This window comes from Pygoscelis adeliae, unplaced genomic scaffold (genome assembly GCF_000699105.1).
Source record: "Pygoscelis adeliae isolate BGI_AS28 unplaced genomic scaffold, ASM69910v1 Scaffold117, whole genome shotgun sequence".
Classification (NCBI taxonomy): Eukaryota; Metazoa; Chordata; class Aves; order Sphenisciformes; family Spheniscidae; genus Pygoscelis; species Pygoscelis adeliae.
Genome location: NW_008825270.1, coordinates 4,337,433 through 4,364,924, shown reverse-complemented (window position 1 = coordinate 4,364,924; position 27,492 = coordinate 4,337,433). Strand labels below are relative to the sequence as shown.

At 34.7% G+C, this 27,492-nt stretch overlaps 1 protein-coding gene across 1 annotated transcript in view; it reads left to right on the top strand.

Moving 5' to 3' along the window:
• FUT8 (fucosyltransferase 8 (alpha (1,6) fucosyltransferase)) overlaps positions 1–27,492 on the top strand; it is a 77,807-nt gene that overhangs the window by 6,481 nt on the left and 43,834 nt on the right. Inside the window, exons 2-5 of the mRNA XM_009329739.1 lie at positions 6,225–6,340; positions 6,471–6,636; positions 13,313–13,427; positions 26,468–26,705. Of these exons, the coding sequence (XP_009328014.1) occupies positions 6,225–6,340; positions 6,471–6,636; positions 13,313–13,427; positions 26,468–26,705 (635 nt within the window). The remainder of the gene's footprint in view (positions 1–6,224; positions 6,341–6,470; positions 6,637–13,312; positions 13,428–26,467; positions 26,706–27,492) is intronic.

Here is a 27,492-nt window from a genome sequence, read left to right as displayed (position 1 = left end):
AACAGCAGCGATGCCCTGGCCATCTGCCAGCCCAGGCGCACCGCCATCGCTGTTATCAAAATGTTCCCGGGCACGGCACAGTAAGATGATAAGCAGTACAGCAAGCAGCGAAAGCAAAAAGCAGCCACTAACGAGCATTAGACTCTAATATACAGTAAGGCAAGCAAGCCCCATGGCAAGCACAGGAGCCTGCCAATTAATAGCTAAACAGCTATAACAGCTATAAATTCCATCTAGCACATTCCAGTCAAATCTGTTGTTATCTCGAACCCTTCGAGCCCCATGTCCGGCGCCAAAAGGACTGTTGTGGTTTAACCCGGCAGGCAGCTAAGTGCCACGCAGCCATTCTCCCACTCCCCACCTCCCACCACAGTGGCATGGGGGAGAGAATCGGGGAAAAAAAAAAGTAAAGTTCTGGGGTTGAGATAAAAACAGTTTAATAGGACAGGAAAGGAAAGTAGTAAAAATGATAACAATAATAATGATAAAAGAGTATACAAAATAGGTGATGCACAATGCAATTGCTCACCACCTGCCAAACGATGCCCAGCCAGTTCCTGAACAGTGGTCACCGCCCCCCAGCCAACTCCCCCCACTTTATATACTGAGCATGAGGTCACATGGTATGGAATATCCCTTTAGCCAGTTTGGGTCAGCTGTCCTGGCTGTGCCCCCTCCCAGCTTCTCGCTGGCCGGGCATGAGAAGCTGAAAAGTCCTTGGCTAGTGTAAGCACTGCTTAACACACTGATGTTTTAGTTGTTGCTATCAACATTATTCTCACCCTAAATCCAAAACACAGCACTGTACCAGCTACTAGGAAGAAAATTAACTCTATCCCAGCCGAAACCAGGACATTTGTATTGCCTGAGTTTTAGAGAGTATGTGCGTGAATATTATGGTATAACGAGATTTGGAGAGTTACCATAGTCCTTACATGTTTATAAACAATATTGGGTGAGCAAATCTGGGTTGATTTTAGAAGCAGCCTAGATCCCATTAGCGCACTCTATCCCAGCCGAAACCAGGACATTTGTATTGCCTGAGTTTTAGAGAGTATGTGCGTGAATATTATGGTATAACGAGATTTGGAGAGTTACCATAGTCCTTACATGTTTATAAACAATATTGGGTGAGCAAATCTGGGTTGATTTTAGAAGCAGCCTAGATCCCATTAGCGCAAAATAGAAATAAAACTGAGCTTTTTATAGATTGTTGTTTTACTATTCTGTATCCAATAGAATTGGAAGAGCCCTTTCAAGAACACTTATTACAGATGTCATAGGTCTCACAGGAAAAAGGGAACTCTCTACTACAATTTTAGTAGTTATTTAAGGGAAACTCAATTAGGAGTAATAATCAAATCAAAGTATTACATAACGTTGTGTAATTGTTTGCCTGTAATGTAGTTTTACCTGAACATTTTATTTACTAGTAGGATTATGGTATGACTGCTAAAGGCTGTCACTGTTGCATCTAGATGATATAACGCTTTTAGGAGGAGGAAAGCTTAAAATTATTTTTGTAATGTTTGATTTTCTTAAATGGAAACTGGAAAAGTTATGTGTATGCCTTCATTTATGTCCTGGACTTCCTTTTTTGCAATACATTAATGGTTCATAGTATTCATGTGCTCCTTTGTGTCTTGGTGGGTGATGGTCAAATTTTTATCTTTTATTGTACGTTAGTGGTATCCTTTCCTGGAAGATAAGCCTGGCAGTATGGGAACCAGTAATTTCAGAGTTCTCTTCAGAGAAACAGAGAATCTTGTTAAATGTATTCATATTGTGTTCATATTACTAATACATCACATTCCATATATATTTACTTCCTAGAGTCTATTTAATATTACATTTTGTAGAACCTACAATTCTTTTAATAAATACAATAACCTGTTTCTTATCTGAATAGGATCATGTGTTATAATGTAGAACAGGAGTGGAAAAGGGCAAAATGTAATCCAACAAATAAAACCAAACACCAGTATTTATAGACATTATTCTCATAGTTCTGAGTATAGCTTCAGAAAGAAGAGGTAGGATTTTAATTTTGAAAGAGCACTTTAATTGCTTTAATGTAGTTGGCGCTGAGGCTGGGATAGAATCCAAATTTGTGATCAATTAATCATAAGCAAATCTATTAAAGTACTTCTATCAATTACTCTGGGCAGTTGTTGGGGCCAGTAAGCCTGTAGTAAGCATTGAAAGGGACTTGGATACAAGAATAGCCTTGGGTTGATAAAAATTTAAATACTATTTTAAAGTACTGTTTTCTATTACATGTATTTAAAGTGTCTCAAGTTTGAAGATTGGGCTGAGGCTATTGCACAGGCCAATGTGTGAGGGGGGAAAATCATTGAACTATATGGTGTGCATCTCTGCCCTTTTTCCTGGTTTTTGTGCAATTCTGAATTAAGGGAAGGGACACATCTTCAGTGGATATAAATCAGCACTGATCAGGGTAGTGCTGATTTAAATTGATAAGGGATGCTGCTCGCTTTTTATTTGCAGGTAACATTGCGTGTTTTCTTTCAGTTTTATTTACTGAGGAGGTTTTATCTTAGAAGGGTGAAGTGACATCTTATATTCTTTTTGTTTGTTTGCATGTGTTAGTGGTCATTAATAATTAAACATAATTTTCTTCCTAGGGGGAAAAAAAAGTGAAAGAAGAAAAGCCAATCATAATGTGGCTTCAGTTAGTTATAAACCTTCCAGCTCCATACAAAGAACTAAGAAAGACATAAATGAAAGAATGAGAAAACATTTGAGTGGGAACTTAAGAAATCTTACATTTTTCCTTTTCCTGATAAATTAATGTAACCTTTTAAATACCTTGGAAATAGGAAAAGGTCAGAATGGTTTGGTTTTGTTTTTTTTTTTTAAATTTTTTTACAATTACTTTACACAGTATGGCAGTTCTTCCAGCTAAATTGAATGTCACTGCAATTAATTTTTGAGTGATTCTTTTTGCCTTCAGAGATTCAGATTAGAGATTGCTACTTTGCCATTGCCCCTCTATGTTACGTGAAGGTGATGAGAAAATGATGATATGGATGATATGGATGATGTACACAGAATTCTTTTTTCTGTCTTTAAGTGTAGCTGGATTACTAAACAAGGGACAAAGCAGAAACGGATTATCTCTACAGCATAATCTTTTTGATGTTTAAAGTTATACAGTAATATCTTTATTTTATATGAGTTCATTAAGGAAAAGATCATTTATATTTACTATAAAATGGTAGGAAACAGCATGCAAAAATCACACCTTGTAAGTATTGAGAAAAAGAATTCAGACAAAACCACTATTTGGTGTATTGTCATGGCTGCCCATGTAAGTGGATTATAATCTTATTTTGTATTCATAACAATTTACAATGTTGTCATAGCAATAAGTGAAGGATATTCTTTTCTAGATGCTTACTGACATGTTCTTTTATTGTTGATTAGAATCATCATAGTTTAGATAAACTTACTTTAAACTCATTTCTCAAATTTTAAGGAGCAAGTCAGTTGTCAGGACTTACTTTGGTATGAAAACTTGTGTGTATGTTTTTCAATGGGAATTATTATTCATAAGTATGCGTTATTCCTAGGATATTCTGCACTAGAAGTTATCTGCATAGATGATGCCATGAGTATAGATAAGGATTTTAATTCAAACACTTCCCTCAAATGTTGCCTTATCTCCAACTCAGTTGATGTACTTGTAGAGGGCAGTAACAAGCAAGCTGTGCTGGTTGCAGAGAAGAACTTAATTTTGAGACTGGATGAAAGCGAGGAAGACAGCAATTCCAAGTCTAATGAGGTAACAGATGTAGAGACAAAACTGCCAAAAGAATAAGTTATTTTAGTTTTATCCTAAAATGATGTAATTTTTAAAAGTCCAAACAACTAGCTTAGGAGAATGGCCCCCTCCCCCATTCTAGCTCCTGTTATCTAACAGCCTAAATATAGTAAACAACTTTATTGCAGTATGCCAAAGCAAGTTGAATGTTAAATGGCATGTACTTTTCTTTTTTAAAATCTTAATTATATCAAATGGTCAGAATTATTGTGTTTCTTTTGTATCATCCACAACCATCCTTCTGTAGGATTCTGTAATTGCTACTTTAACAGACTTTCCTCATCTTTAGAGGATGTGTGGGTTGTCTGAAGATTTCCTATGGTAATGATTTTGTATCCTTTTACCTTATTGCTTTTTGCAAATTCTACCTTTAGGGAATGTGACTTATACAAGATAAGCCATTCCATTTTTCCTGGTAATCTTGTGGTTAGTTGTCCTGTCACAATCCAAATTGTGATACCAACTTGACAGATCACAAATATGTTTCAACCTTGTGGTTTTAAACTAGTGCAAGAGCTTAAACATGTTTCAGCTTGTTTTTTAAAGGTTTGTTTGTATTGTCTTGTACCTGGCAATACAGTACCGGATCTCAGTATAGTATCATATTGTGCATTTGTTGTAGAAACAAGTTCACATATGGATTGGTCATACAGAAGGTGTATATTTAGGGAGTGCACATATTTAAGATTAGAATATTTTCCTCAGTTTTGTCATGCTTGTTCCCTCAGTGCATAAAAAACCAGACATATGAGCAGTTGTTGATAATTCCTTTCTGTACCATGGTAGCTTTAAAACACAAATAAATATTCTGCAATAATGTAATTATCCCTAATTTGCTTTCAATAGGGAGCTTTAAGAGTGCAGAATTTTTTTATTAAATTTCTGTCAAACTACGTAGTTGCTTCTTCCACTTCTCCCACCCGCCTCTGAAAAAAGGGGCTTAAATGCTGTGCTTCGTGTGATATACCTTTCTGATGCTCACATTAGGTATTTATTCCCTTCAAATGTTCCAGTGAAAATGGACTTTTCCTCAGTTCCTGAATTTTTATTGGTATTTAATTATCCAGACCTGAGAGACATTAAAGATAATGACATCTCAATAGGATCTTCAGAATGCTGTCATTTCTGGTTTAGGGTGAAGATACTCCCTCTAACCACTATTTTCTCTATGCTAGAGGTATCTTTCGTCTGGCAAAGGGTCTTTCCATATGGTACCTTGAAACTCTGTGTATATGTGTGTGGAGAGAATATCCCTTTCTTTTTATGCTCATATTCCATTATGAATGAAGAATCATCTTCATGTTCTGCAAGAATTCTATATTCTTTACAGTTCTCAAGACTTTTCATTACACATCTGCTTCTTTTTTTCCTTTTCAGGGTCAGCTCTTACAAAAGTCTTACAGAAGGTGGAATAATTTTTAACCCTTGGATCCACCAGAAGTGTCATTTCTCTAGGCATGAGAGGGGTTTTTATTTTCCCTGCATTAATTTCTAATTTGTGAGGCAAATAGAAGATAGCATCTAATTTCTATTCTTTAATAATTTCAGTTTATTAATATGTGGATTAGAGTTGAGATGGTGAGCCAACCTCAGTAATACCCTCAGGGCTGATGTATGGCTCATAGATTTCAGGATACATATTTCCATACTTCTCCTGTGCTCACATAGCAGAGATTTCACAAATGGATGTTACAGTTTCTAGTGTTGTTTTAGGTGACCAGCAGTTTAGAATGCCAGAGTTGTCATAAAAAATTATCATGATGGTACATTTAAGAAGCTAGGATCTTTTTCTGAGTCCAGAAAATACATTGAAATCATCTTGTGCCAATAGGTGGGAAGACTTAACTTAAGAGTGGAGTTCCAGTGCTGGAGCTCTGGTCCTCTAAGAATATATGGCCAGCATTCAAGACCAGAATGTACTTTGTGAATACAAAAAGTGGGCAGAACTTGAGTCTTGTGAAGGCACATCCCTCGATTAGGCTTTGCTTGTGTGCCAGTCAATCCAGCAAATGGTCATGGTTTTCCAGTTTCTCACAGGAAATGAGTCAAGCTGCTGCAAATACTGTTTTCACAAGTAAACCCTAGGGTTGGTCTTGTCAATGAGTGGAAGTCTTGTAAACAGCACAGTTTAACACCAGGTTGAACCTGTGTGCTGCAGCTGTGTTATGCACTGTTTTTCTCCTATGGGATTGAAGTTTTAAAATCTTTATTTATGTTAATATGTTTAATTTCTTCTGGCTTTAAGAAAATGCCAAGAAGGCTTATCAGCAAAACAGTATGGAACAAAAATGGGAGGAGACCTGAATTGTTAATGCAAATGATTTATCAAATAACAATTATATTTTCAAATCATATAATTTCTTTATTTTCTATATCCTAGGATACCAGATGGTCCCATTGATCAGGGACCAGCTGCAGGAAAGGTACATGCTTTAGAGGAGCAACTTTTAAAGGCCAAAGAACAGATAGAAAACTATAAGAAGCGGACAGGAAATGGTTGGTAGATAAGTTTGCTTTTACTTCTAAAACAAGTTTTGGTATTCGGTATCACAAATGTATTAGTTTCTTAACAAATAATTTAGCTACAAGTGCTGATGCTTTTATGCCTTTTTTTTTTTTTAAGTAGGAGGCCTTGGAAAAGACCATGAAATATTGAGGAGGAGGATTGAAAATGGGGCTAAGGAACTTTGGTTTTTCCTCCAGAGTGAATTGAAGAAGTTGAAAAATCTAGAAGGAAGTGAACTACAAAGACGCATTGATGAATTTCTGTCTGATTTGGGTCATCAGGAAAGGTACTTGTATTAGTTGATTCTGTATATATGTTGTAAGGATTATGGGTTGAGTTAAGTAAACTACTGATATACTGCTTAAAAATATCTTAGGATAAATTAATGGTATGTGGGCTAAAATATTGTCTGAAGCATAAACGTAAAATTATTACTAGTATTCAATGGGAGATAAAGTATATATCCAGCTTATGTCATTACAACTTAGAGTATGACCCTTTAACTTGACATATTTTCATTTTTTTTACCGGAATACCTGGGTCCTGGATGCCAGTTGTTGCTTTTCAGTTGCATCTATCTATATATGCGTGTATGTGCATACTTGTACATATAACAAAACCATTAAAAAAAATTAAAATATTTATTTTAGGTATCTGATTGTGCCTTTCATAAATACTAGAATATAAGTTGTATTGATCATTGGGATATTATATAATTGGATTTACTTTAAAATGGGGTAATATCTTAATATCAGGACTAATTGTCATCTGAAAAGTCACTTCTTTTTGTAATTAGAATTACACTGTCATTATTATGTTGTTCAAAGATGTGTTGGAATTATATTTTAAGTTGTTGATCTTCTGGCCTCCCCATTGTTGAAGTGCCTTTTGTATTATACTAAAACAGTCTGTATGAGTTTTGTTCACGCTGAACAAAATTAATCCAGGAAATGTTAAAAATTCAGTAAAATCTGTCTGTAAGCCTATTATATTTATAACTCTGTTCCCAACAGGATTGCAATGGCAATTTGTGTCTCGTTAGTAAACAGTCATAAGAAAATGGTTGAATTAACTAAATATACCACCTTAAACAAGTATCTCTTTCCCAAAAAAGCTGAGATCCGCATGTGTGAACATCAGCAGTAAAGCATGAGCCTTCGAAAATAATACAGTAGTAAAAGGAAAAAATAGTAAGAATTTTCAATTCTTTGGAAATAATGTAAACATTATTTAAAACATAGTTTAAAAATAATCTGAATTTGATTATTAATGTGGGCAAATAACTTAGTCCATTAAATTTTGTAATTTAATCTTCCACAATTCCAAAACCCAGTTTGTCACAGATTGATGGAGTTTAAAGTGAGAAGGGACTATTCAATTATTGAGAGTTAATAATAAAATAGGCGATTACATTTCATTCAATTATTTCTCTTCTGAGTGCAATTATGTATGTTTGACTGAAATAAAAGTAGTGCTTGGCTGAAGCAGAATTTTCCAAAAGACTTGAGATCTTCAATTATAAACAGTCAACTGACAGAGAAACTACCACTTCCCTGGACAGTTTGTTTCAATAGTTACCTCCACTCAGAAATGTTTGTTCTCCAGAGAAGTTATTTCTGTTTGGGTTTCTTGGATTTCAGGTAATTGATTCCTGGTGTACCTTTTAAACTATCTGTGCCAAAACTGGAGCAAGTAGTCTAATGCCAGACTTACTGATGTCCATCATGGGAAGTTATGAGATGAATTCCACTGTGGAAGCCTGAAACCACTGTGGTACTGGAATAAGTTTGTATATGATGCAAGCAATCACAGCTGCTCTTTTTTTTTTTCTTTATTTAAGAATTTTCTTGTTGAATAAAAGTATTCTTTAGACTGACACAATAGTTATCAAAAGCAGAAATGTCCTGGAGTCAGTTGAGCCTTAGTAGTAGATCTGTGTAGACCTTCCTGTGTGGTGAGGTCCCCAAAGAAGACTAAAGTCATTTAGGCTAAAACCAAGCAGCCAGAAACTAGGTTTTATTAAAATAAAATGTAGAAATTTTTTTTACAATATGGAAATTCAAAGCAATTACATAAGAGAAAACAATATACAAACATGTCTCTACAAGACAAGATACAAAAATGTCTCTACAATATTCAGCTTGTCTTCTTGGTGTATTTACAGCATTGGCTTTGGGCAATAAAATTATCTTGTGTTGCAGAATGCTCTTCTGGGTTGCCTCTAGTTCTGCAGATGTTTGTTCTTTCACCTTTGAGGTCAGGCTGTCTGCTTCTTTCCCATTAATCTTTCAGTCTTGCTGCGTGAGTTGCAGGAAAACTCCCAGCTCCTTGTGTGCGCATCCTTTGGCCTGTGATGCACTGCTGTCTCTGGGGTATTCTTTTCCCTCGGGATGCACCGTAGCTCCTGAGGGAAGGAGCGGTCTCTTTTTCCCTCCACACAGTCCATCTGGTCTCTTCCCCTGAAAGGAACATAACTAAATTTAGAATGAGCAAATCAGATGCTGTCCTTCACTCTGAGAATCACAGCTTTTTGGTGGGGATTTTTGTTATTGCTGGGTTGTTTGGGTTTTTTTGAAGTACATGTGGACTTGTTGATTTTTTTAAGGGATTTAACAGGTTGCCGAATGCCCTTTTGTTGCCGGTGATGTCTTAAAAAATTGTTACCTGTGTATCTTAGATAAATGGAACATTGCATGTGAAGCTGGTATTATTTATTTTTACATATTTATTTATTTATATAAAGCTATATCTTAGATATTTTAATGTATATTATAATCTAATATTTGGATTAGAAAGATTAGTGTTAATTATAAGTACTTAAGGCAGTTTGTAATGCCCTCCTTGTGTGGAAAAGCAGATAAAGGGGTGGGTAGTGATCAAATGATGAGATAGCTATGTAAGGAACGTGGCTAATATTTTGTTTGTTTGTGAGGAAAGCCTGTTGTGTCATAGAGAAGACTTGCTTTTTAAGAGATGATAGACTTAAAGACAGTTTCTGTGACTCTGGATAAGTAGTATTAGAGTTCTTTGTTAATCTTGGTGCTGTTATGCAAATGGTCTACTACTAATATGATGTCACTTCTCTTGTTGGATGCCTTAGTCACTATTTCTTGGCTGTGTCCTAGGGGGTGTGTAGATTTTCTTCTGGAGAATGCCAGTCTTAGAGATGTTTTTGTCCAGTATTTCACTCCTGATTCTGTTTAAGAAACAATGTATCCCAATGCAGCATTTCCTGCAGTATGGAATGTGTAATTGTATTCTTGTAGTTGCCATAGGGAAGAGTTGTTCCGAGTAACTTCATCTTGACAATAGAAAGACTATTTGGTATAGAGTTATCAAAAAAGAACAGATTAATCCTCTTGTTGTCATGGTTGTTTCCTATGTTGGCATTACGCTGTTTGCGAAGTGGCTGTTACTGAGTTAGTTTCATTCCTTCTCCTCCTGGGGAACAACAGCTGTCATCAGGGCTTTTGTGGTAGCTGGCCAAGGTTTGATGCATAGTGTTTGGGCATATTTTCACATTATTTCCTTTGACTTTGGTTGAACATATCACATTTTTTTTCTTTGAGTTTTTATTTGTTGATATAAAGTTTCTAGGAGGTTTAAATGTAATTTTGTAATTTGGAATAAATGTCTATGCTGATCTTTAAAAATGTGTTAAAAATGCCTGCCTTCCCCTCTTTATTTGTGACAATCAAATGCAAATGAAATAAGTAGCCAGATTCTGTACTCCATTCTGTTTTCTGGGAGCAAAATGCTTTTAAGAGCAGCCCCAAGATTTAATTTATGATATGAAACAAAAATAACAACAACAAATTGATATTGCTGGTTAGTAACACAATGAAAGACCAAGTTTGACTTACTAAATATCTGCAACGCCATGGACTGAAATTGCATTTCTGCCATTTTACTACCCACAATAGCCTTCAATAATCCTCTGCAGGCTCATCTTTTGTCTGCACTTAGCTATCTTGGGCTCATGGATCACTGGTCCATCTACTTTTTAGCTCTCCGCATGAAGCCTGATTCTGGTCTGTGTCTCTTCTAAATCTCTATTAATAAGCCATCATGATGGTCTGCCACACTTAAAAGAACTTAGCAGATGTAAACCTAAAAAATGCACATTTCGCAGCAGGAGCAATCAAAGAAAGAGGGTCTCCATGACTGAAAGTGTGTTAAAATTGCACTACCCTATAATCATTTCTGTGTGATAACGCCTGTGAATTTTTCAGTTCCTGGTTTACTTCAGAGTTTTATGAGAGTAAATTTTTTTAAAAAAAGATTGTGGATAATATCTGAAAACTCTTGTATGAATTCATAAAATTTCCCATGAATTATTTGATATTCTTTATGGTTGGTACTGAGCAAAGCTGCCTTTCCCTAAAGTGTTGAGTCACTGAGGTTGTGTAAGGACTCTTTCATCATTCCTCTTACCTCAAAAATGATGGAAAATAATTATATTTCATCTGTAAGACTTATTATTTAAACTTACCTACTGCCTTTGCTTTGTCATGGTCACCATGGCCAACAATGTAAGAAATAAAATTTGGACAACACTTTTTTTTTCCTTAGAAATAGGAAAAATTACTTAACTGCTGAGAGGGAAAACTTTTTTGTATTGGTAGGCTTTGTATTTTCAGTTATTTTATGCCAAAATTTAATAGAAATATGTTTCTATAAAGTAAAAGGAGAATATGCTGATTACTTATATCGCAAGTACAGAAAAGACCTTTAAGGCCAGTGTAAGAGAGCATTTGAAAATTGTTTTCAATCTGGCTGTGGTTGCACAGCTGCTTTTAATGATAGCACAGGATTGGTTTTTTTTAATGTTTAGACCTCAAATTTATAGTTTTTCTTTAAAGATCCAGCATGGTTGCATCCTGATTGGGAAGAAAAATATATTTAAACTCCCAAGAAAATGTATGGGTTTCCTTTTTTAATTTGCCTACTAGCCTGTAATGCTTTCTGTAAATTGGAAAACACTGCTTTAAGAGAAGCAGATTCTTTGTCTGTTCAGTTATTTGTATACAATCCATTGTATTAGATTTACTGCATCATTAATTCTGTTCTAATTGTCCCTAAACTGTGTTTGCATGTTATCTTGAGTATTATGCATCTTTCAAAGTTAGTGATTCGAAACTAGTTACCTAATAATACTTTAAATTGTTTATTTTTCGTACAAAGCCAGAGTAGGGTGTTTCAAGCTCAGTTACCTTGTAAAGAAAATCCAGTTTATATAGTTTGAGATTAGAATGTAAATATGGTACTTCCAATTGATTGACAGAAGGTGATCATTACTGCTGCTGAACAATTTGGATATAATGTTTAATACAGCAACAGTAGATGATATATTAAGGTAGTGTCACTGTTAATCCTGTGTAGAAGTATGGATATGAAAAACAGAATGAGTGTATGAGAATGGAAAGATATGGATCCATAAATCTGGTTATTAGCAAGAGAAGGTTGTCTGATAACTCTGCTGATGAAGATAGCTCTGTCCCAATTTGATTTATCTCAATATTTACCACTTAAATACTGTGTCATTGGGAGTAGTTACCTAATAGAGATATGTCGTCTGCTCCTCTCTCACTTGCCAAGCTTATTTACAAGGGATAGCCTTAGCAAACTAGGTTTGTGGTTCCAGTACTAGCAAGTGCTCCCAACAACAGTGTCTTGTATTACTTCACTGACAAGACCACTTCAAACGTTGTTAGGAAATATGCTTGTCTTCCCCTCACACTCTTTTTTGTCACCTCCCAAATTTCTCTGCCTTTGTTCTGTTGCATCTCTTCCTAGTGATCAAAATTGTGGCTTATCAAGAATTTCAGGCAATAAATTGCAATGTCTGAAGTTTAGATGAAAGAATTAAGAAAAGTGGTTCAAACTTAAAACTTTAGCATTGTTATGGAGAAATGTTTAGGAACTTTAAATATTCTCAGTCTATAAAGCCAACTCTGAAATTATTGGTTCTGAATTGGGCTACCTTTTACTTGCAGAATAGTCACTGATGTTTTTACAAATATTTTGAATAGTTTGCCTCTAGTCTTGTATTTCCTCCCAAAAGCCACAGATAAAAAAAATCTTTTCCTGGGTGTTACTGTTTGGACTGTTTTTCACAAAATTCCTGGCTAATCTCAGAAAATAAATGTCATATACCATTTTTCTTCTCATGACATGGAGTTCTTTATCCTCTTATTTGGTCATCAAAATGTGATAACCCTAAGAAGAGGATCTCTAGTGTATTAGGTAACCTCAATTTAATATTTGATAGTCCCTCAAAATTAATGTTTTGTAGCCTAGACTTGTAATATGGCCATGAGTCTGTTTTGAATTTCTTTCCATTTGAGTATTAGTAGCATGCAGTCATTCTAAGCAGGTAGAACGCTTCCTTCTTCCAGAGTCAGAAGGAGCTACATGCCATAGAAAACACTGTTTACTAAACCTTGTAATAATATTCTGTAGTTAGTTTTCACTAATAAAAATAGAAGGATTACTGTTGTACCTGTGCTAAAGATATTTGTAATATTTTATTCTATACAAGCATAGTAAGATGATTGTAGGAGGCAAAGTAACAATGCATTATAATAGAAGCTACTATGGAATCACTACTGCACTTTCATCTGGGGCCACTGGATAATGTATCTAGCATGGAACTATTCTTTCTTTTTAGTTTCCTTTAGCACATACCAGAAACAAATGCTTTACAGCAGTTTTTCTAACCCATCTCCTGTTTAATACTATAATTACTCATTGGTATGGAACATATGTTAAATGGAGGACACAGTCAGTCTTTCTTGGCTACTGTTTGGATTGTGGGGTAGGAGGTAGCATGAAGAAACTGTTTTTGAGGCTATAATTGAAATATCTGTTTAATTTGTCTTTGATTTCATCTAATCCTCCAATTTAGTAATGTTAAGATTGTTTCCTATTTTTTTAAGATTGTTTTCCATTGTTATTTACAGGTCAATAATGACCGACTTGTACTACCTCAGTCAAACAGATGGAGCAGGAGACTGGCGAGAAAAAGAGGCCAAAGATCTAACAGATTTGGTACAGAGGAGAATAACTTATCTACAGGTAAGAGGGTAGAGCTTTTAAATCAAGGTAAACATTTATTTGTTTATTTATTTTAATATATATATATGTATATATCACTTAACTATACCCTTGTAATAGAACAATTACCTGACAGTTTTAAGTGAATGTTTGTACATGAATGAATTACATACAAAAGAAATTAGAATGTTTGTTTCAAACATTGTGTTACATGTATATGGAATGATAGTATTTCAAGTAAATCTTTGGTTTTGGGGGTTTTGTTGGGTTTTTTTTGTTTGTTTTTTGGATCTGTGGTTTTCACTGGGCTGTACTTACATATTTTGATTCTTTGTTTTATTATAAAAGATAAGTCTCTGGTTTCTATTTTTGATTCTTTAGAGTATCAGAATGCATACATATGTTTGCACAGTGTTAAAAATAAAAATATGAAAGTCCTTGTATGAAACTTCTGAACAAGCAGCCCATTTTTAAAAATATGAGTATGCAAAATGGAAGTGCTTGTATAGTGTATTGTCCAGTCCTAAAATACTTCAACAGTTGTGTGAGACTTCTCATAGATGCTCATATTTGTGAGTGCATAAAGCCTTTTTAATGTATGTACTTGTGTGTGTATATAAAATTTAAACAAAACTTGTTCCAAAGGTTTGGGGACTTTTATTCATGTATGAATGCATGCAGCTATTTATATAGCGAGCAAAAAGATATTTGATGTAGTCTGTTTCATTTGTACTTGGTTTGTTTTTCTTTGCATGTGTGCACCTCACTGCTCTGTTTTGCATGGTCACCCCTAATGTCTGATCTTTTCTCTATGTAAATAACTGAATTTGTTTCTCAGATTTTCATTATTTCACATTTCACAGTTCAGCTATTGGAACCTTCTCTTCTGTGACCAAGCTGTGTATTTGTTGCCTGTTAAATAAAAAGGACACCCTTCCGTGGAAAAAACTCCCTGTAAATTATACAGGAGACATCACTTTATTGTCTTCCTTCAACTCCTTCTTGAGAACTGTTTCTCATTCTTTCATTTTCAAGCGGGGGAGGGACTTTTTACAAGGGCATGTCGTGACAGGACAAGGGGTAATGGTTTTAAACTGAAAGAGGGTAGATTTAGATTAGATATGAGGAAGAAATTCTTCACTATGAGGGTGGTGAGGCACTGGAATAGGTTGCCCAGAGAAGTTGTGGATGCCCCATCCCTGGAAGTATTCAAGGCCAGGTTGGATGGGGCTTTGAGCAACCTGGTCTAGTGGAAGGTGTCCCTGCCCATGGCAGGGGGGTTGGAAGTAGATGATCTTTAAGGTCCCTTCCAACCCAAGCCATTCTATGATTCTTGATGTCACTGTTTGACAATGGTGTAGTGTCACTACTTTTCATGCTGATAAATATTGCTTTTCTCTACCTTTTTCTCTTCTTTCATCGTATCCATTTGTTGTCTTATCTAAGCATGTATACGTTTCTGGAGAGTGATTCACTTCCTACTGTATCTTTTACAGTGTTCAGGGCCTTAGTTCAAAACCAGGACCTCCAAGTACATACAATGAATAACTAAAGTAAGAGGAGTTTAGGAGAACAGCAGCTCAAAATTGAAGCATTAAATAAATGCTTACATTGTTTTCTAGGGAATTTGAAATAAATTTACTTACTGAGCAAGGAGCTGGGAGCCCAATTAGGTCCTCCTAAAACTAGATGATAAAGGGCTTTCTCTCTATAGAGGTAATTTTCTTATTTAAAAAAAGTAGAAACAATATTAAAAATGAAACCAGTGCCAAGTCACAACACATCTAGAATCCTAATCTTTCATAGTTGTAGCACAACTAGTTAAAGCTTTTCAGAAAGTGTATTATATCCTCAGGCACTACCAAGAAAGGTAACTTTATCCTTATTATCTTGAGCGGGAAACCTGATGATGAGCATGAGCAGAAAGTTGTGGTATTAGATTCAGATTCAGAATTAGAAGTAGGTCTAACATACTTGGCTCAATTTCAATCATACAGGCCATTTTTGTTTCTGGTTTATGTATGAATTTGTTAAAAAGGAATCAATAATAAAATTTCTGTCATGGGACAAACAGTGTTTTTTCATATTTATGCATTTAAAAAATAAAATTAATCGTTATAGATTCATCCCGTAACACTGAGATACACATAAGAAAATCAGTATTTCCCTCCTTTTTTTCTTGTATTTTTTTAAGTTCTAGTATTTTCTGTACTACAGAGTAAATTACATTGTTTGTTGTTTTTAGTAAGTCATCACTGGTAGATTATAGAAATTAGAAACATATGAACGTATTACTGCTGCGCATCAAATTCCATATGACTGTTTCACATGGAAGGATCTAGAAACTATAGAGAAAGGGACACGTGTTTCCTTAGTAACTGTCTTTGAGGTTTAAGTTGAAGAATGGTGATACGTGTTTTCCAAAAAATGTAATTCTAGCTTTGATAAATGTTGATATTTTTAGCATTATAATGGTGCAGGTCATCAAAAATAGCACTAAATTCTTGGGTTTAGTAAATATGCAGCAACACATTAAATTATTCGGGTATTTTATGAACCATAGAATATTATACTGTTTATTCTATATGTCTTTTAGGTTAGTTGAAACATTTTAGCTGTATTGGATGCTCAGTTTTTGTTGTACTAAGATGTGAAATAGAAATATGTGATGAGCCTTCTCTCACGAAACTATTCTTCCTTTCATATGCTTACTGTGTTTCTTTTTATTAATCTCTTTTCAGGCTAAACATACCTAAAATTTTCAATCATTCTTCTTCATGTGTGAGAATTTATACCACCTTTAATTTTTTCTTCCTGATATCTTCCCTTAACACTAATTCTTCACCAGGCTATTAGAAGTGAGCATCCACTAGCTGACAAATGACAATAGACTGTTGATTTATAGAATAGTACCAAAATATGTTTTTTTTCTTGCCTTGTTTTTTATGTAGTCTAAGGTACTACTTAGCTAATAATAGGTCTCCCTTGAGTTCATGTCACTATGGAACTATTGAAGATGCCCAAGATTTTTAATTCAGCTGAATTTTGAAACTTGACTATTTTTTCTTCTGCTATGCTTACTTTAAATTTAGTTATCAATACAAAATTTCACTTGTCATGCGTCATGCTTACTTTGGTTAGTTTCTTCTGGAATTCATGACAATCTTCTCTAGACTTGACTAAATTAAATTTTCTTAGACTTTTAATTTAACGGCTTTGCTTCTTACCAGTTCTTCCATGTTTCATGCATGAAAGTACTAGTCCCGCTAAGATAACTAGAGGCCATTTCTCTGTGTGTTGGCATTTCTTGCTCCTTTTTATAACCTGGTTTTGATCTTTGACTGCACTTTGTCCGTTACTCCATGACTACTTTTGTTTCTTTGGAGGTTGTTTGCTAAAAGACCAAAAGAACAATTAAAAAAAAAAATCAGAAAAATTACATTGTAGCAAGAAACTGTGGATAGGATGGTTTAATGCCTACATATGTTTATGGATGATCATGTACCTCGAGGTGTATACTGTTACCATCATTCATAGAAAAGATTCAAACCCCAAGGCATGGAATTCTCAATGTGTGCCACATTGCCCAAAGTTGGGATGGAAACCTAGCCAACTCTTCAAAGATAGGAAATATTCTTTCTCATGAGTAGTTACAGTCTTTGAGATGGGTCATTCACATATACAATTACTACCATCTCTCTTTTCCTTTTTATTGTCATTCTTCTGTCTGAAAAAAACCAAGGATGCAGTGTCTTGCCTACATGCCTGTAAGCCAGACATAAGCTTTTGGAGCCCTTCTGAAGATTAAAATATCTCCTGTCTTGAATGATTGTTGCAAGTCATGTTCCAAAACTGGAATATGTCTGTGACTACACATTTGGAAGTCAAGTTGACTTATTTTCTAGTGTGGTTTTCAGGATTTTGAAGAGTGCAGGGCTGACTGTGAGTATGCAATATAAAGCAGTCCATGGTCTGAAATTACACATATACACCTCTATTCATAATATAACTGTATTAAAAAATAAAATAAAATAAGAAATTCAACAACCCTTGCCCCCCAGCTCCATGCCAAAAAGAAGTATCTGGAACATATTTGTAATTTTTTTTTTTTTTTTGTGAAGAATAAAAGTACTGTATAGTTTTCTTCCTGGTACATCTTGAACAGTGACAGCTGCATTATTTTGGGACATCTCCCTGGGAGATCATTTAGCTGAATGATTGTGAATAGTGATGACTGCTACTTCATTTGGATGGTATTACCATAAATTTGATTTAATGAGGCTACATTTAGCTAGTTCCCTGTAGTTAGAGCAACACTTAAAAAGCTAGAAGTTTACATTTAAGCAAAAGACCTTATTTTCAGAGATGTTCATTATCAAACGATTGAAAAGAATGTGCAGGAGAAGTCAGACAAGGGCTCCTGTAGTACTGTGTATTCTGGAAGTGGTAGAGTGAGTAAATGATTATGAAGGCAGCAGTTTGTTTTCTTCCCCTTTCCTTTTGTGCTTATTTTTGTTCTATTTATTTTGCGAAGTTTGTGATTCAGCACACAGTCTCCCAATAGCAGAATATTTTTGCCTCCAATTTTTTAAAAAATCAAAACATTTTCTTCAACTTTGAAGGTTAAAAATGTAAGCAGGTGAGAAAGTTTACTAAGTACTCAGCAACATCATCAATTATATTAGTCATAATTTGCCATATTCATACTAGTTAGTTGGGGTTGTGTATGCATGCAAAGAAAAGAAAGTTGCTTACAAGACTTTATTCTGAGGTTTCTAGTTTTCCCAGTATTTTTGGTGATTTAATATGTCACTTAAATTTTTCTGTCTTAAAGTGTATTAAGTCCTCTCATATCTTTTCCCAGTTATTCCATTTCAGTCATGAGAAACACATTGTAGCGTGTTGTGGCAGTTGTAGTGTGCTGTTGGTGTTGATAAATTCAAACTAATGTGAAACAATTAAGCGCTCCATCAGCATTTACTTTTTTTATGGGGAAGGAGAACACTAGCCCCGAAGGACTTCAGCTATGTGTCTGTATGGGCACTGTTCTGGGAGAAGAGATGATTTCTTTAATGGGCAGACCTTGTAGTGCTTCAGTTTTCCTGTGGTAGACTCAGTATCCTTAGGTTTATTTGAAAGCTTTCTGGCATTTACTCCAAATACATAGAATCCTGATAATTCACTTACTGAAGGAGAAAAATGTCATGAATGCCAGTTCTAGTTTCTGAATAAATTTAAGAAGCAGACCTAGGAATAGCACACTTTAATAGACTCATCTTGAAATGTTAAAGGCAAGAGTAGATACTGGCAAGGCAAACAGTTGAAAAAGGACATATCCTTAAGCTAACTGAGATGCGTTCCTGGCCACAAGTGCTACTTCCTTACTTAGGTAGTATAGCTCCAGTCAAGATTTATGGTTATGAATTCATAATATTGACACACTTTGGCTATGTCTTCTAGTTGTCTTAAACTTGACAACTATGTCTGTTACTGATTTGGTTAAACTTCAATCACTTGACTTACATACACTCACTCATTTCATTATAAATGAATCAGTGCCACTAGTGGTCAACAGAATTGAAAGGAGATAATGATGGTCATGTGGTTGTCTATATCTAAGGGGAAGTCATTGAACAGAACAATTAATAGATTCTGTCTCAGATTCAGGTTTACTGACAGACTAGTAAGGCCTAAAAATGTAGCATCTAGCAGATGGTTATTGTTACCTTGTTACATTCTTTTCTACAGCATCATCAGTTTAACTTTTTCTTAATGCAGATTTTTTTGTGGAAATAAGTGGGGAAGGTGGAGGCAGAAACTCTTAGTGCATCAACTGGACAAGACTGAAGTTTGCACTTACCCTTCTTTAGGCACCAAAGAATCCACACAGGAAGGATCCATTAGTTAAAAATGCATAGGAAACTTGTCTGATTAGTTTTGGTACTTCCAGAATTACTTGAATTGTCTTGGGAAATGATGTCATTTAAATAGTTAATAAAAAATGAAACTGTCTTTAAAACACATTTTGTCAAGTAAGGTTTCTGTAACTGGCCTACTTCAGGTTTGAAAGTGTGGCTGGAACTGAAAATTTCTTATAAAGCCCCAGGAGCTCTGTTCACTAGTTGGAGGATTATGCCCCATCTTCCACCCTCCCATGCAGCCCAGAACCTACTCATTGAGAGATTTAGTTATACTTTTGACGGATTCTCAGGAATGTTTGTAATTTAATATGCATTTATTTCTTTTTCTGTTTTACTACTATATATTTTAATAGTTCTGAATTATCTACTGAAAATCTTTGATGGATTGAAATTTAATTGTGATTATATTTGTAATCTGACATTTTGTCCAGTGAGTGCTCAGTGGATTTTTTTTTTTTATACTTGCGCATCTCTGGCTCTTATTCATGTTTTTTGTGAACAGATTCTTTCATTGTGTATTGAACCATCTTTACTGTTTGATATTGTAAGCTCATCTGTATTTTGCAGTTCTTTTCCCATTTTTGCCAGGTTGCTGAATTAATTGCACAGCACTGGAAGAATGATTTGATTCCTTCCCTGTAACACTAGAAAAGAAAACTTAGGCATATGAATGAATCTAAGCATTTAAAAAGTTAATCTTTTGGGCAAAATAGATTTGAAAGTGAAACAAAAGAATTAAAGAGAAAATAGCAGACAGCAAGACAATTTTTCAGAATTTTTGTGAAATTTTAGAAAGGGACAATACTTTATCACATATGAAAATATAAAAATGATTTGACTTTTGAATAGGTCTTGAGACATGTCTTGGGTCATCTTCATTAAGTTACTTAGTAAATTCAGTATCTGAAAGTATGGTATGAGGATAATAACCACTTAATAAAGTGTGGTCACTGCTGATATCTATATAAGGTTTTCTCTATAATTTCTGTATAGTGGATTGAAGAGCATAATGTGGTTAGTCCATCTGCATGCTGGGATGTTTTACTCAAGCTGAAGCTTGTGTATTGTAGGAGGGTAGGTGCAAGCTAGAGGAATTAACATTAGAGGCAGATAAGGCTCCCTGTCTCTCAAATCAAATACATAATATTTCTGACTAGGGAAGGAAGAAAGTTTTCTTCCAGCAGCTGGAAGAAACTTCTGGTTTTTTTTTGTTTGTTTGTTTTTTCCCTCCCAAGTACTGAGGGGAGCTGGTATGAAAAGGAACCATTACAAGTGGCATCACAAAGAAAGGGGAATAGAAGATGGTGAGAATTACATTTGTGATAACTAGGATGAGAAATACCTTTCCTTGACATCATTCTCTCAAAAAATAGGATTTTCCACAGAACTTGGGTGGGACTGTCTCCTCCAGCAGACTGTGTAGCAGTAAGGAATAAAATATTTATTGAAAATATAAAAAAGAACCCCTTTGTTAATGAGCATCATACTGTGTTTATGACGTTACTTTGTAATTTGTAGCAGACTGCTTGTCCACTCCACTCTAATCTGTCTTGATTCATTGGATGAGAGTACATTTCTCTCTTTCTCTAAACTTTTTAAAATTTACAAACACCACAGTCATTTCTCTTATAGTAAAATGTATGTTAACCAGCAGAGTTTACTTTTCCCAGTTTGTCGTTTGTTTTGATGGCTAACTGCACACTTGAAAACAGTGGAAGGTGGTGAGACATTGAAGCAGCACATCTGACATCTTTCTCATCTGATCCTATTGACTCTGTGAATAGACTAACCAAGAGCCCTGGAGAAAAAGGTTCTTTGAGCACCGAGAGAAGTGGAAGATGGGGACCTGGAAATATTCTTAAGACTATTTTTACTCTAATCAAACAATGGTAGGGAATGTTCGCAGGCACTAGAACATAATATTCTATACTGTTAAATTGTTAGAACAGTTCCTGGCATGCTTTTGACTCGCATCAAGTAGTTTTCTCCCAAATAATTCTTTGGCTGTGCTTAAGACTTAGCACAAGACACTTTTCATAAATCTGCTGTGTGTGGCTGCCGTGTTTTAAGAGGTTTAAAAAGTTTAATAGCATGGATGCAGTCTTTTCTGTGCCAGCTAGAATAAGTCTCGGGCACATGTGATTTCTTACTATACATTTTGCCTATGTTTATATGATTCAAATTATCATGTTTCTAACAATTGTGATTTTATTTGATTTTTGTTGCTATTGTTGTATGCTAGTAATCTGAATGTAAAAATACCATAAACTGTAATTTTGGAGCCACACATTATATTAAGAACATACTGTGGTGTTTCATTATCTTTCAGCACCTTATGGAATTAGTGGAGTGTGTTTTCATTTTACTCAAGAGTACGCAGTCACCCAATAGGAATAAGAAACAAAAATGTACTCATGGTATAAATAATGTGCTAGAGAGCATTATACCTACTGATTCTTTTGTTTAATATGTAGAATTATGTGAACAGAGATATGGTCTGTTCTTACCATTCTTGCTGATGGTTCCATTTAAAATATTGCTGTTGGTTTAGGGGGCAAATAAATACCCACTCAGTAATGGGTATTTCCCACTATAGCTATAATTTCCCCTCAAAACTTCTTCCAGGTTTTCAGGTTTTTTATGAGACAATACTTATTTAATGTAATACTCCCCATGATTTCAGTCTCTTTTTTTTTGTTGTTTTTGTTTTAATTAGAGGTAGAAAATTAAGAGCAAAAACTTGTTGCATTTTAAACAGTTTATTTAAAATATCTGGCTTTAATACCATCAGTATTCTGCAAACTTTGTGCTAAACAGCTTGAGACTAGTTGCAGAAGAATTTTACACTATTAGCTCATACTCCAGTTATGTTATCTTTGACTGGATATTAAAACTGTAGATTACAGTTATCTGCACTGAATTTTGAGTTATGTAGATGGCAGAAGAGAGTCTTTAATGCACATACACATATACAGTTGGCTAGTATCATTGAGTAACAAGATCTTGGAGTTACCACAGATAATTCTGTGAAAATATCATTTCAGCTCTCAACAGTTTTTAAACAATGCATCTGCATCAAGGATAGACTGTGCAGTTCTAGTCCCTTAGTGTCAGAAACAATATAATAAAACTAGAAAACTTGAAGAGGAAAGTAATGTGGATGATCAAATACATGAACCTGGTATCTCTGAGAGTAAAGACTACATAGATGAAGATTTTGGCCTACTAAGAGAACTGAGAAAGGGATGTGATACATAGAGGTCTACAAAATCTTGAATACCCTGGAGAACTTGAGTAGGGAATGACAGTCTAGTCTCTTCTAAAGAAGGCATACTTCAATACAAGACTCATACTATGCTGCTTTTGCAGAATTAAGTTTAAGGTTGAATTTAACAAGACTTACATATTTGGGGCAGTCAGTCATAATGGCACGGAATCTGCTTCAGTCTTGTTAGTCTTCTTGTAAAGATTTATAGTGGCAGCATTCCTTTGGTGAACCATAGGTACTAAAAATAACTTTTAAATAATTTTACTTAAAGGCTAGTGTTCCTGTTTGGTATGTCTCAGTTAAAATATTTTTTAAATGGATGCAGGAGAACAATTTAAAATAAGTCTGATGAAGATAAAGTAGCTACCCAAGATAGTTATTCAAAAGAAGCCATTCAAGGATATTCCTTCAAATAGGCAAACCAATGAAAGTTAATTAAAGAAGAATTAGGGAGATACATTTCTTGCAGACAAAATCTGCATATACTACTTTCCTTGTAACCTAGGCAGGAGAGGTCATTTGCAGCCTAAAGGACTGTAAAACTTCTTAAGGGAAGAAGGAGCTGGAATCTGCCAGTGCTTGCAAGTAGGAAGTAATGGCATATTGCCTTTATTTGGGTGAGAGTTTAACTGTATAAATATAGTGGAAACCCTGAATTTTGTGAGAGCAACAGTATGCCCATGTTATTGGTGATGAAAGAGCACCGAATCCATTTTGCCAGTTATAAAAATCCAGTTTTATTTTAGGTGGTACGTAACATTCTCTTCTACAGAAATACATAATTTTAACCTTTTTACAGTTCTGCAAATTTGTTACTATTTTCAGTTGCAGTGTTCATGTAAGTAATTTTGAGAAAAATAAAAGACGTAAACTCTGGCATGGCTTCATAATCTAATCTTCTACATATTAAAGTATGTTTTGTGTGGTTGGTTGGTTGGTTTTTTTGTTTGTTTGTTTGAGTTTTTGTGGGGCGTTTCTTTCTTTGTTTTTTGATGCAGTTGTATGGCTGTTACATTACAGGGCTTAACAATCCTGGAGGTCCCTTCCATCCCTCTCTTGATTATGTACATGACTCAATTGGATATAAGAGTCTGTGATGAGCAGTGTAGTTAGGGATGAGAACAGAGTGCACTGCTCATTCAAATCAGAGATTTATAATCCTTTTCTGTGACTTTATAACAGGAGGAAAAATCTTCTGTCAGTCTTTGCTGGATTTGAAATTGTTGTTATCCTTTATCAACTCAATACCTTTATGGGTTGCTTTGGTTGGCAGTTTTGGCTTATGAACACACAAACTATTCTCATGCATGCAATGTGATTGTAATTTTTCTTTCTTCTCTATGGTTATTAATTCCACCTTTTTCAGGAAATCCCAGTTGAAACTGCAATGTATCTAAGCATCTCTACTTTCTTTCTTTTTTTTTAAGTTCTCAGTAAATAATTTAAGCTCAAATACTGCCTTGTCTTAAAATTTGAGTATAGCAATTTGAAAAAAACACAGTCATAAAGAAATTAGCTTAACTAGCTTCCTATATAAGTCACAAACTAATATTAGAATCATAGAATCATAGAATTGTTTAGATTGGAAAAGACCTTTAAGATCAGCAAGTCCAACAGTTTACACAACTTCAAATATGTCATCAATTAAATGCTTTCATTTTCAAGAGGACACAGGCATTTGAAGGTAATAGAAAGTGTAGAAAACATCATCTATTGGTATTTTCTAAAAATTCTCAGAGATTATCAAAATAGTTACAAAAAAGTTAGTTTCAATAAGAATTTTTGCAATGTGGAAAAAAATGGGAAGACAGTCTTAATAACATGCTTTATGGCCCTGTTGACATCTCTAATGTATCTATTGTTCCTTTTTGCATGCTTTCTTTAAAATCAAGATATCTTTAGATGTCTCAACAAAAATATATTGCAAAATCATTAATTCATTTGAAAAATAAATTAAATAAAATTCTGTCTAAGCCAATTGAGATCTTGTGACAGACTCATATGTCCTACTTTTTGATAAATACATTTTGCTAATGGTTTACTTTTGGCCATAATAGTTCTTTTTACAATCTAGTTATAGTATGTTACACAATGGTATTAAAACTCTTCTGAGATACTCTGTATAAAGTATGAATTATTATTATTAAGTAGCAGTTAAAACATCTAGACACATCTTTCAAAAATAGAAAGCAGATAAACACAAAATATAAATTTTCAGCTTCTACAACTGAACACTTATGTCTGCTTCTGACAACTCTCTAAATGACAGAAACTTCTTTTATTTTTTTAATTAGCCTAATATTTAAGTTAAAAAAATAGCAATATAACAATATACACTATTGTCTTTGTTTTTTGAGCTTAAGTCTTTTCTACACAGTAACAGTTAACAGCAGAAAATGATTCTGCTTGCATCTGCTATCATTGTACTTCATTGCGTGGTGTAAATATGTCTGTAGATTTAGGGAGGAGATATTTTTTCATGGAATTCTTTCTTTGTGGACTTGTACACAATGCTAGAAAAACCCTCTTTCTCTCCTAAAAGACTGTGGGAAGTAGATTTGTTATAGTCTCAAAGATACCTGTTAGATTTAGTCTCAAGTTAACCATTAGATTTGTGATAGCAAGGGTACGGGTCTGGGAAACAGAAGTTAGGAATGGAAATTTTATTTAATTTATTGTTTTTCATAGCTAGTTAGGCTTTGAATCAGATGTTTTTTCCTTAAAATTAAAAAAATCAAATGCTGAAGTAACACATGTTGTGGGGTTTTTTTTTTTTTTTCTTTTTTTTTCCGGATCTGAACTATTCTCCCCTCCTTTACACAACTGAATGCACAAATTAAAATTTTTATTAAGTATTTTAGTACTCAGAATATTCAGATTATCTTTAAGATCACTTGATGGAGAGATCTCCATTCTCCAGACGGTGATTGTTGGTTTTTGGAAAGACCTGATTTGTTGCAAATTTACAGAAAACTTTAAATAAAGTTGTTTAGATGTGAGAGGAACAGAATTTATATTGACGCTCAAATATCAGTATTCTCGCAGCTTAATTGAAAACTAACTTTTCATCCTAGAGATTTTATAAAAAACTTTTTTGGAATGCAGAAGCATGTCTAGAGACATGCAAGTACGAATGTGTACAGCAATGTACTATATTTTACAGAAAGAAAAACTTCTGTAGATTATGTTGTTGTGTTGTCCACATACCTAAAACTATTTATTAGTTTGTACTTTTAAACATCATTCACATCATGTAGATGTTTGCCTCCTTTGTTGTTGTTCCTTGGATTGTGGAAGTGTAATATATTATTTTATTGAGAGTGCATGCAGATTAAAATACTGTCTTTTATCAGTCTGCTCAGGTATGTGTTTTATATTCTGTATTTGCTCTGTGGTCAGTTAGTCTGGAAAGCAGTCCATTAATAAGCATTTGTTTTATTCTGTATATTGTAGACAGGTGGAAATTTTCTTTCGTTGGATGACATGCATGCTCATTGAAAGAGAACTAACAAACCTGGAAAAATGCCACAGGAAAAAGCAGTCCAACTCTGAGAATCATGTTGATGAAATGTGAACTCTGAGTCCAAATGTTAGCTTATTCTGACAGATTCACAAATGAGAAAGTAATTTAAAATCTTGAAGGTATTCTATTTTATATTAGGACAGTGAAGTGTGTTCAATAACTGTTCATGTTCACAGTGAAGAATTCACATAAAATTTTCATGGAGCTGAAGCTTACTCATTCATTTTAATATGAAATGTATTACAGCAGGATGACTTGTGTGATTTATGACATTTGTCCATTGTTCAGAAAAAAGTATGCCTTTGTGTATATCTTCTCTTCAGCTTCACTTTTTCATCCATACTTACAGAATCCGAAGGATTGCAGCAAAGCTAAGAAACTTGTGTGTAATATCAACAAAGGCTGTGGCTATGGTTGTCAACTTCATCACGTAGTCTACTGCTTCATGATTGCTTATGGCACTCAGCGAACACTCATTTTAGAGTCTCAGAATTGGCGCTATGCTACCGGTGGCTGGGAGACTGTATTTAGGCCTGTAAGCGAGACCTGTACTGACAGATCAGGTACCACCACTGGACACTGGTCAGGTAAGACTTAATAACTCAAATAATTTCTCCTTGTTTTTTGCAGCTTCATTCACATAGAACTATTTTGATACCTCTTTCTTTAATGTTATGTGGAGCGTAATAGCTATGACTGCAGTTGTATACATAAGCATCTTTTAAATCTTATTTTTTCATTGTATTGAAAAAAATATTGTCCTTATTAAGATACCTCTGCTTTGGTGGAGATTTTTTAATACACAATTTTTGTATTTCAGATTTAAATTATAATCCTTCAGCAGTCTGCCACTGTGTTATGTGCCAGATATGAACATAATTTTTATGGGAGGAGAGTATTAAGTAGAGGCTGTTGTTGGTAAACTTTTGTCCTGGTTTCAGCTGGGATAGAGTTAATTTTCTTCCTAGTAGCTGGTACAGTGCTGTGTTCTGGATTTAGGGTGAGAATAATGTTGATAACACACTGATGTTTTAGTTGTTGCTAAGTAGTGCTTACACTAGTCAAGGACTTTTCAGCTTCTCATGCTCTGCCAGCGAGAAGCTGGGAGGGGGCACAGCCAGGACAGCTGACCCAAACTGGCCAAAGGGATATTCCATAGCATATGACGTCGTGCTCAGTATATAAACTGGGGGGAGTTGGCTGGGGGGCAGTGACCGCTGCTCGGGAACTGGCTGGGCATCGTTTGGCAGGTGGCGAGCAATTGGATCGTGCATCACTTGCTTTGTATGTTCTATTATTATTTTATTTTATTTTATTTTATTTTATTTTATTTCAATTATTAAACTGTTTTTATCTCAACCCACAAGTTTTCTC